Raw genomic sequence first — 12,395 nt, forward strand, 5'->3', positions numbered from 1 at the left:
GCAAAATCTTTTGTGCTTATGGTCCACACTGGTTATATTAGTACACAATGTTTGTTTCTCTCACTTAAATAGAACATAATTGTCTTGAAGAAATTTAGGAGGATGGCGTTCCCGTGTGGATCGTCGAATTACATCGGTGTTTACTTGATCATCAGGTTCGTGTTGTAATTCATTTTCGCCTATTGGTAAGCTTAAGTCACTTGGTTCGTTTTCGAAACGTTCCGGATCAAACTCCTGTAAATGAGGAATGGATATTACATTTGGAATGTCAGGAGGTTTAGGCGGGCTATGTGTTTTCACTGTATTATCGTCCTCATCCGAAGATGTACAATTGTCGTGATTATAAGTATCCTGTTGGCTTAAAGTGTTCAATAGTGACGGAACTTTATAACAATCACTCCTTTTTACACGGTATGATGTATTGCGTAACTGAGAACCAACAAATTTTCTTATGTTGCACCAAGAATTGTCTGTAGAAACAACTAGATATCGGTCACGAGCACAAGTTTTGTTTCGGTCATTATATAAGTAAACTAGATCACCAACTTCTAAATGCGGAGATTCGGGTAGAGCTCTAGAGGGAGCTTTAGAAATTTCGCTGTAACTGTGGTTTGACTTTCATAACTCATGTTGACGCTGAATAAGATTATGGTCTGTCAATGGTATTTGGTTGTTTGAGAATTGATCACGTTGAGTCCACATTTCTCTTGCAGATAACCCGCGGTTTCGAATTCGAGAGTTTAAACGGGCAATAGATAACGTGAGTGACAGAGGTGATATACATCGTGTATTCAGGTCTTGTCGCAAAATTTCGTCTTCTAACTCTTGAATTGCCTTGTCGGCTACAGGGTTTTTGTTTTTGTTCTTGACACGACCAACTTCTATGGTCATTCTATGTCGACGCAAAAGTTCATCCTTGACAAGGGCTTGGAATCCTGGAGCAGGGTCGGTACCAACGACAGCAAATGGTCTATCGAGTGGACATAGTTCAACACAAAGGCACAATAAAGATTCACGTAAAGTTTCTTGGCGCTCGTCTGTGATCAAGCGAGCAGCTGTGTATGACGTAACATATTCGCGCATAACAAGGATAAGCTGTCGTTCACGCTTCATCACATCTGCAGCAAATGCAGACCCTATTGTCTCTGGTGGGTCACCTGTAGATTGTACATTTAACTTGTGAGGAATTTTTTGAAGAGCGGCACATTGATGACATCCATTACTGACAGTTTCAATTGCTTTATCCATATCCAGTGCGAAAAAGTAACGGTGTACGACAGATTTAAGTTGATAGGTTGAAGGATGGTCGAGTTTAATGTGTAAGGATGTAAGCAGTCCATCTAAAACCTGACGAGGAACAACAATACAATCGCGCGTAGGAGCCATTGGCTCGTTTCGCTTGACAACAAGTAAACCGTCTTTCGCAATACACACATTGTTCAGATAGCGTTTAATATCCTTTACATTAGTAAGTTTTTTTTATGGTCGGTTCCCTTGGCGCAAGTGAGCATGTGTTCGCCGTAAATCCGAGCATTCTGTTTGGATTGATATCCAGGCATTCCTGCTTGTAAACGGAAGTTTTTGAATCCCTTCAAGAATGTCTTTTGTAGAGATATGTCTAACAACTGAATTTTCAGTAAATTGCACAAATATACAGATTTGACAGGCTGAATCCTCACAGTCTGGTGCATTGGGACTTGCAAAATTGGACGGAAGTATAGTAGCTCCTGCTACATGTCTTACTGTTACTTGATATCTACAGGCTGTTGAAAGAAATGTCGAAACACGTGGGCTTGCTGAAAATTCTCCCCTACACAGCTTCTCGAATGCCTGAACACAGGGTTTACTATCGGTCAGTATGCAAGTGTTGTGTTTTGATTGTATGATATACGGACTAAAGTGCTTAATCGCTGAGGCAATAGACAGTGCTTCGATTTCACAAGGCAGCCACGTTAATTGGCGTTTTCGCAGTTTTGCACTAAAAAACCCAGCTACATGTATTTTATCATCACGTGTTATATAAAGGGTAGCACCTAAGCCATGTTTTTTTACAGAACCATCGGTAACGATCCATAGTTGATCATTTGGTTGAGGTAAAAATATTGAACGATTTGTTGAAAGAGCTTTCTGAGCCTGTGAAAATATATCAGTAAGTTCGTCTGACCATTGTATAGTTTCTTTAGATTCTAGACCGGCTACAACATCATCAAGTTTACCCAGTAATGAAGCACAATCTGGTATTACTCGTGCTAGTACTTTATACGCTCCAATAAAAGACCGCAAACCACATACTTTGGCTGGTGGTGGACAAACTGATAAGGTAGAAATACGATGTGGGTTAGCTCTGATAGTTCCTAATTGCCAAATCCATCCAAGAATAGTTGTACTTTTGGGTGCGATAATCGTTTTAGTAGCAGACAAATTTAGACTGCTCTTTTGCAGAGCCTGTAGAACCCTTGTCCAGTTTTGTAGTAATTCGTGTAGGGTATTTCCACCGCAATAAAAGATCATCGGCTATTTTAGCTACAACGCCTTCTTCTACAAGATCACCTAAAACACGGCACATAAGCTCCTCTAGTGCTGTTTCTGAGCCTGGCATGCCCATTGCAGAGCGCACATACACACGTACACCTTTAAAGGGGGTTACTACACCACAGTATTTCATAGAATCACTCGAAAGTGGAATTTGGTAGAACGATTTAGTAAGGTCAGTAGCTATTATGTATTTCCACTGTGCTATTTGACGTAAGGTTGAGTCAACATCTGGCATGAGTGACGGTTGGGGTTTACTATATCGACCTACGTCTGCAAAAGCGGTAACTAAACGGAAACTGCCATTTGGTTTCTTAACTAAAAAAGACGGGTTAATGTACTCTACAGATACACCAATATCTTCTGGGCGTTTGAAAACGCCAATTGCTTCAAGTTCATCAAATTTTTGTTGTAGTTCTACTAAACAAGGAATTATTTGAATCTGGAATAATTTTGAATTCTGGAAAATTGATTAGAAATGTATGATGAAAACTAACCCAACTAAATAGGGTTAGCCATGCGTGCATGGCTAAGGTTAATTTTACTTTCACTATCATTTCAGTATGAACTAACTAACCCACCTTAGCCATGCGCGCATGGCTAACCCTATTTAGTTGGGTTAGTTTTCATCATATATTTCTCATCAATTTTCCAGAATTCAAAATTATTCCAGATTCAAATAATTCCTTGTTTACTAGTTGATTACAGGAATATTGCGGAACACGGCCTTTGCGTTGCGGGGGTTGGACTGGTCCCATGTTTACTCTAGCTTGAAATGGACCGGCGGCGCCATTATATCCCTTAAATTATGGATCAAAAACATCATCATAGTCTTTTAATGTATCCCGGAATTTTATTTTTATCTCTTGAGATAACAAATTATCTGGGTCAATTTTGACTGATTCTGAATAATTTGTCAATCTTGGGTGACTAATTTTATCATTTTTTTCAGTAGATTCGAAAGCATCACTTTTACACTCTGGAATATATGTTGATCGTATTTGACAAAAGTGTTCGTTGCGTCTTAAACTATGGGGTTCCTGTGTCAAATTTGGGATACGAATTCTGCCAGCAACACTTGTAATCAAATTTGGCAGGGGCCACAGGTTAGAATCCTTTCCAACATGTATTGATGAAATATGCGACTCGAATCTTGGTTCAATGGCGAATGTATCATCAGTTAAGCAAATATCAGATGGTAATTGCATTTCAAGAAAATCGTCTGGCCAAATAGTTGTAAATTGAGATGGAGCGCGTAAAACGTGTGCCCGACGGACTGTATGATGTTCGGACGTGTTTTGAACAGAGCCATAAGTATAAACGGTATTGTTACCCAGTATTACTTGACGTTTAGCAGGACGGATAGAAATGTCATTTTTTTCCATAAAAGGAATACCAGCCAAGATGTCAACATCCAAAGTTTCGACGACTAAACCCTCAAAATGTAGTTCACGTCCATCACGTGTGAAATTAGTGTGTACTTCCCCAATGACTTTGAGGGGTGAAGATCCATCGGCCAGATGTGCAGATTGAGAGCTAGATTTTATTTCAATACCCATTCGTTTAGCTGCGGATGCACGTAACATATTGCCGGTCGCACCACTATCAATAGTTAAACGAGTGTTATAATGTGTATGGAACACGTCAAGATACGGAGACTGACGGACTTGGACTCGGTTTACTGAATGAGTAGGTTTAGAAACAGTGTCGACTTCTACGTCTGATGATTCGTCATCTGAATTATCAAATATTCCGGCAATTTGTCGGGCTTTTACCATGTATTTTCGATCGCTGTTCGGTAAGAATGAGCACTTGCTGAGGAAGTGGCGGTCGGGTCTGCCTGCAGCTTTACATAACGGACAGCTTTTAATAGAGCGTGGATAAGATAATTTTAGTTTTTCTTCATGAACAAACTTAGATTTTGTGGGAAAGTTAGAAGTAGCTGCTCGCATAACTTTTGCGTCCTCAGAATTCCGGAGTTCCTCAAGTAATGAATCTAGCGCTTGCGAAACTTCCGGTTTTATTGACGACAATGTTCTCGATCTTAATTCTGTTCCATATCTTTGTTTGACCAGTTTAGGTAGGTCTGTATGTATTAGTCTTAACCATGTTAGCACGACAAAGTTTTCAAGTGAAGGTGTCATTTCTTCATCTTCCTCGATTGCGCCCCCGTGATGCGTTATTTGGGTATCGCGTTGGAGCAGGTTGTCTTCAACAAAAGCCATTATTCGTTGATAAAGGTCTTCTGGGCGTTCGTTCGGTTCAAAATGTATTGCGGCAAAGTCTATAAAATGAGCACCCGTGGATTGGAATCCATAATGTAAACGGATGGTTTGCCATATATTTTCAATCGAAGTAGAATTTTTCACTATTGTGTTTCTAGAGATAACGGGGCAATAATTGGCTATTTGACCTAGCATTAATTCTAACATGCTGACTTTTTGTTCACGTGTATGCCTATTTGCCTCGGCTACATCTTCACCATCATGTAAAAAGCCACGATTGGGAGCATTCCTAGTTTTCTTTTCCCAATGTACGCCGTCTCCTAAGAATGGTGCAAAATGTGGGTCTAATGATAACGTGTATATTATGTTTTGTCTCCAGTTTTCAAATGAATTTACAGTTTCAATTTTAGTAAGGCACCACTGTTTAGGTGCTCTGTGTGTATTAGCCATTGTGTTAAATGTTCTTGGTTATTTGCAGTTTAAGTTTCACGGTAAATATTTATCTACGGATGACCTAGACAGGTTTTAGTCAGTCCCGATGTTTGTCTCAACAATGTGATGAATAATAACCTTTCTTGTAGGCGTAAATTCGAATCACGCTGCCACCACGCCAGTTAGGATGAAACTACACAAGGGCATTAAGTCATTACTTAACTGCAATTGAATGTTACTTGTTTAATACTGATTTAGTCTAACACATGTACACAGTGATGTTTGTTTACAATGGAGAGCGAAGAGAGAGAGCGGGCTAAAACATAGTTAACAGTTCCGGACAATAGAGCCTATTATGGCGCAGACAGACATGTACACCTTACAATCATTCCAATTGAAATATAAAGTACAGTGCAACCGCAACAGATAGAGACATTTTTTTTCTAATTGTTCATATATTATTGAAATCTGTTTAGATATCAAATACTGGTTGCAATTTGACGTTAAGCAACCAACAATCAATCAATCAATCAATCAAACACCAGTACCCGCTTACAAAATAACGGCAAATCCAGCATCACGCTTACACCCCAATGAGACTCACTTAATTATTAATTATCTTTTTCATTAATATTTTGTATTGATTTAATTACCTGTCCACCCCAAAGATCTGGTCTGTTTCCTGCAGATTTACTTAACACTTCTACAACTTCTCCCCGGCTGAATGTAAGGAAAATAGGGTCATTGTGATGATGTCTGGCTAATGTCTTAGCTAATGATAACATAGCTGAAAAATAAAACATACTGAACACCATGCTAACATGGAAATTTAGTCTTTTGTTTTGAAACATACATTTGTTCACTTCAAATATCCAAGACTAAATAAAGTTTATAAACTAGAGGCTCTAAAGAGCCTGTGTCTCTCACCTGGATCTATGTGTATGGGTATCCAAGGGAAACTCATTAAAAATATTTGATCGGCACTTATTATTGAAATTGTCTGAGACATTGCTGTTATATACCTTTTGATATGAATTTGATAAAAATCTGGCAAAAATTGTACATGCGAGAGCACTTACAATGCAATTTTCCATATAATCAATGTTTCCAAGGAGCATAACTCTTTTAAAACTAATTGATCAGCACTGATTTTCAAACTCCTTAAAAACATTGCTGATATAAACCTATGACATAAGTTTCATAAAAATCTGGCAAGAATTGTACACATGAGAGCACTAACAGTGCAATTTTCCAAATTATTAATGTTTCCAAAGGGCATTTCTTTTTTTAAAATAATTGATCAGCACTGATTTTTTAACTCTCACAGACATTGCTGATATAAACCTATGATATATGTTTCATAAAAATATGACAAGAATTGTACACATGAGAGCACTAACTGTACCATTACAATTTTCCAAATTATTAATGTTTCCAAGGGCATAACTCTTTTAAAAATAATTGATGGGCACTGATTTTCTAACTCGTCCAAGATATTGCTATTATTGACCTATGATATAAATGTTTCATAAAAATCTGGCAAGAATTGTACAAATGAGAGCGCTAACAATGCAATTTTCCATATAACTGATGTTTCCAAGAGGCATAACTCTTTTTAAAAAATAATTCGTCTGCACTGATTTTTGAACTCCTCAAAGACATTGCTGATATTAATCTATGATATAAGTTTCATGGAAATCTGGCAAGAATTGTACAGATGAAAGAGCTAACGATGCAATTTCCCATAAAATTAATGCTTTCAAGGGGCATTACTCTTTTAAACAATTGATCAGCACTGATTTTCCAAATCGCCCAAGACATTGCTGATATAAACCTATGATATGAGTTTCATAAAAATCTGGCCAGGTTTGTACATGTGTACACGTGAGAAAGCTAACAAGACCGGATGGACGGACAATCGGACGCCCGTTATTTCTATGTCCCCTGCAACATGTTGCGCAGGGGACAACAATGGTCCCTCTCAAACATTTAAGACTAGAATATAATTCATGACCAAGAACTCTTTTTTGTTGATATTGTATTGCTACATCATTTTTTGGTTCTCAGTTTCTATCTATCTACTAAGTTTTGTCCCCCCCCCCCTTTAAAAAAGGGCTTAAAATTGCTATCCAAGCGCAATAACTTTTATAAAGAGTGTACTTAAAATTTCAGCTTTGTTGACCTTTGAGTAGATCATGTTTTACTGATCATTTTTGCTGTTTACAGTTTCTCTTTATCTTAAACAATTTTTGCCCAAAAAAGGGTAAAAAATCATCATTCAACTGACAATTTCCACAATGATTACTCATTTGTAAATATTGTCCCACTAACCATTTTTTGTGATTTACAGTTTGTCATCTATAATAGTTAAATTTGGTATAAATCATCATGATCATCATGAATGGGCAAAACATGTTCCCAAATAGATTTATTTCAAAAGGCTTAATGCTTGGTAAAGCAAATCTCTTCATAATACATGTAGTACATTATAGGCTCTAAAGCATGTTTTGGAGACAGAAGCACTAACACAGTTGATGTTATTTGAGGCAGAATGGGATCTGGTGGAATGTACAAATGTTTTTCTTCTCTTATATCAACAAACCTAAAATGTGAAGGTACGGTCTGCAGTACAATTTTTTTGTTACATGTAACAAGGCAGAAAAAAGATAAGTTTGTGTCTGCATCAAATACCCTTTCATATATTATACGTTTTGGATTATAATCATTCAGTGAACAAACATTTATGACAATTACATGGCTTTAATCAATTCTGTTGTAATTTTTTTATAAAAAAATAAAGTCAGCAGTAACAACAACTGATATATATGTTTGGGAAAAGATTTAGAAGAAATCCTAATTACAAAACTAAAGGGACAGTCTTGAAACCATATCCACACACATTCTTTTTTAATCAAATTACAAGTTTCCCTGACAAAAAGGATCACCTTCAATGGAAAAATTACTGTTTTGACACAAACTTTACCAGACTGATGTCAGTGGAAAGACTTATCCTGCATTTATGTAAAGGTTATATATGGAATGGCACATCCAGGAAATACGTCTGAACAAAAAACCCTGGACATCTGAATGTGGTAAACTGATATATATATACACATTAAGTCATTGAGATATGACATGCTATACATGATATAAACGAAGCCCTTATATTGCTGGCATTTTTTACTTATTTCCATATTTCTCCCATTTACATATGTTTGGCTTCTATTAAAGATCTGTATTTTTTAATAAGAATATATTTTAAATAACTCTCGAATAATATTTAGAATTCTTATTAGGTATTCTTATTGTATGCTTGATCGCCATGCTTGATGCTAAGAGTTGTGAAAATAAGATCCATGTCCATTAAAAGTTACATTAAGATTACATTGTTTTTGTTTTATGTTTAAACTTGTAATTCTCGACTGTTTTGTTAATAGTTATATTCTGTGTTACATTGCGCTATATTTTGTGGTTTTTTTGCTTGAACCATATGGGTGGAATTTGCAAACAAAATTATTTAATTAAGACATAGCTTTGTTTAATTACATGTATGAACATGATGAAAGTTACAACTTTGTAAATTAAATTAGTACGCTTGGTATTATGATGAGTAAAATTTGTGATTGTGTGAATTGTAGAACAAAAATACTAAATCTTATTTCACTTCATTTTTACTTGGCTCCTTAATTAGATCTCATATCAAAGTGAAACCTAGGAGATTTCTGTAAGTTATAACAGATAATGTTTACTTACATGACAAACATCATTTAAAGAACAAAGGACAATTAATGATGTCCCGAAGTTTACATGTTTACATTTTCACATTATCCTTTCAATACATTTAATTTCAACAATTAATCATGAATATAGGCGAACAGACATGGGGAAAACAGGTTTTATTATATGGCCAGATCGAACTGTATTAGGCCTAGTACTAGTACTGGCAGTAGCAGAAACAATCATGATTCATATTTTAAACTGATATTTTGTTTTGATTTGAGATCTAATTAAGGAGCCAAAATGTGGGAAATTGGGAATAAATAACTCTGGAGGGAGGGAAATTGAAACAAACAGTATTTTGCGTAAAACTACCACCTTCGAATAATAACTGACTGTTAAATTACAAGTTGAAGGTAGTGCTGCCTTAAAAGGCCGCATGTTATGTTATTGTTGACTTACTTTTACAATCATCGTCTGCACAAAGTCGCAAATCTGAAATTTTTGACCCTGAACATTGAATGGTATAAAGCAATACAATAAACACTTTTGAAATCATCTGAAAACGACAAACAAGCCGTGGTTTCATTTCAATTTGTTTTCAATGGCTTGTACACGTAAGAAAATCAGCTGCAATATTTTGAACATCCGGTAGACTGTTTCTAGATATGTGTAATGTTGAATGTACTATGAAAAGAATACAGGGACCAGTTCATCTGGAACCAGACCAACTCGGACCAAAGAAAACTCGGAACAAGACAACTCCGACCAATTTTTAGACAAATCGGACCAACACGAAAGACAACTTCGACCAGCTTTAACAACTGGTCAGACCCAATTAAGGTCACCTTTACTTATCATGTTCAAAGGCAACTCAGACCACTCGAAAAGACGACTCTTAAAAATATGACAAATATATTTTTTTTTCAAATAAAGAATTTTTTTGTTATTCATTTATTTTACTTTTTATTTTACGTAGAGGGTGCATGTACGGAGCGGACCCCCATACCATTGACACAGTAATCGAATAACACGGGAAAATACTAATGTCACAGCAATCAAATAACACGGTTGAATGCTAATGTCACAGCAATCTGATTATGAATATCATGGGTAAATACTAATGTCACAGCAATCCAATAACACAGGTAAATGGTAATATCACATCAATCCAATATCACTGGTAAATGCTAATGTCACAGCAATAAATTCAATAACACGGGTAACTGCTATTGACAACAACTTCATTAACACAGTGAAACTACCACAGAACTGCACGAAACACAACAACTTGAAAAATAGGCAAAAACACACCAAAACAAAAAGTACCGAATTAAGTGTACTGGAAGCTATTAAAATAAAGTTTAAATCTAATTTCAACCAATGAATAAACCATGTTTTCCCAGTTTAAAATATGAATCACTGCACATCCCATGAATTTAACATTACATATTTATTTATATTTATACTGTTTCTTTATTTTTATTGGTCTTTGTATGTTTGATCTGTCTATACCAGTGCACGGGGGGGGGGGGGGGGGGTCTCTTCCTATATGAAGGTATATACATATGTGCCGCTGGAATGGGTCCCTTTTTTGATACGTCAAATATATCAATGGGGTGCAATTTTACTGAGGAAATATATCAATAGGTAGTAATTGACCAATTGTGATATATCAATGGGTCATAATTTTTCAGTTTGTTGTACAACGATCTTCACTGAATTTCCCAAACTCTTTGTCATTAAATTTTTTTAATATATAATAAGATTGTATATGCATATAGGTACTATTTGAGCTGATAAATATATGAATGGGTTATGATTTCGCTGTGAAATATATGTATAGGTAGGGATTTCACAATTATTCAATATATGAATGGTGGTGTTTTTTAAATCCCAGCTGCACAACTGTACCCAAAATCCCATGTTGAGACCCCCCCCCCCCCCCCCCGTGTACCCCACCATTTTTTTTGACGATCAATGCATTTGAATGGGGACATATAGTTGGAACCCCCCCCCCCCCCTTTATAAATGGCTGGATCCGCCCCTGTATACCTAGTTATCACATAAAGTACTATTTACGCTCAATACAACAAAATGGATTTTTAGAGTTGGAGAATTGACCTCATGATTCATTTTATAAATACGATAAGGAAAATATATAAAACGATTGCAATTCAGCCATCATATCACCCATTACCAATCTTTATACTCGGCCTAAGCTTGATCAGCTGTGTTTGTCATTGTTGTGAGTCATCATCAGTTGATTCGGCATCATCGATCGTATTCAATCGTTACGATCTTTTAAGGGGTGGTCAATTTAATCAACTGTATCATATATGGTTTTCGAGGGTCACGATCGTATTAATCGTATTCAATCGTTACGATCGTTTACGAATTGATCAATCCAAATAACTGTCTCTTCTCGGTTTCAAGGGTCACGATCATACCGATAATATTCAATCGTTACGACTGTTTAAGAGTTTATCAATTCCATCAACTCTCTCATCTGGATTTCAAAGGTCGCGATCGTACAAGTCATATTCAATCGTTACGATCATTTAAAAGTCGATCAATTCAATTCCTCTTCTAGATTCCCGATTATATCGATCTTCTCTAATCGTTCCGTTCAGTTAAGATTTGATTGATTTAATCAAGTGTCTCTTCTTATGTTCAAGGCACACGATCGTATCGATTGTATTCATTCGTTACGATCGTTTAAGAGTTAATCAATTCATCAACTGTCTCATGTGGTTTTCAAATGTCACGATCTTATCAATTGCATTCAATCGTTATGATCGTTAAAGAGTCGATAAATTCAGCAACGATCTCTTCTTGCGCTCAATATTCACGATTGTATCGATCGTATTCAATCGTTACGATCTTTTACCGGTTGAACAATTCAATCAGATGTCATATATATATATATATATATATAATATAAATATACAACTCGTCTAAACATCAGCCCAACAATGTTAGATCTGTAAATTTTGTTCTTCCCTCGCCGGGATTCGAACTCATGCTATATATATATATATATGGTTGTTTTCAAGACTCACGATCGTATCGATCGTATTTAAGCGTTACGAATGTAATCCAATCCAATCGACTGTCTCATGTGATTTTCAAGGGTCACTGTCGCATCAATCGTTACGATCATTAATGAGTTGATCAGTTAAACTGTATCATATGATGTTTTGAAGGGTCAAGATCTTATCAATTGTATTCAAGCGTTATGATCGTATTAGAGTTGATCAATTCAACTGTATCATATGATGTTTTGAAGGGTCACGATCTTATTAACCGTATTCAATCGTTATGATCGTTCAAGAGTTGATCAATGAAATCGTCAGGTTTTTCAGGGGTCATGATCGTATCAATCTTATTCAGTTGTTACTATCGTTTAAGAGTTGATCAATTTGATTTATTGTCTCGTCCTGCTTGAAATATTATAATAACACCTTTTCTTCAGACGGTTCTAACAAA

General features: G+C 36.1%; 1 protein-coding gene across 2 annotated transcripts in view; it reads right to left on the minus strand.

The window, feature by feature from the left end:
- LOC127739123 (melanoma inhibitory activity protein 2-like) overlaps positions 1-9,551 on the minus strand; it is a 57,424-nt gene extending 47,873 nt beyond the window's left edge. For both annotated transcript variants that reach the window (XM_052250708.1, XM_052250707.1), the window contains exons 1-2: positions 9,369-9,551; positions 5,843-5,976 (exon numbers count right to left, since the gene is read on the minus strand). In XM_052250708.1, the coding sequence (XP_052106668.1) occupies positions 5,843-5,976; positions 9,369-9,495 (261 nt within the window). In that variant the 5' untranslated portion in view covers positions 9,496-9,551. The remainder of the gene's footprint in view (positions 1-5,842; positions 5,977-9,368) is intronic.
- Positions 9,552-12,395: the final 2,844 nt, after the last annotated feature.

The sequence above is a fragment of the Mytilus californianus genome, unplaced genomic scaffold (genome assembly GCF_021869535.1).
Source record: "Mytilus californianus isolate M0D057914Y unplaced genomic scaffold, xbMytCali1.0.p SCAF_4, whole genome shotgun sequence".
Classification (NCBI taxonomy): Eukaryota; Metazoa; Mollusca; class Bivalvia; order Mytilida; family Mytilidae; genus Mytilus; species Mytilus californianus.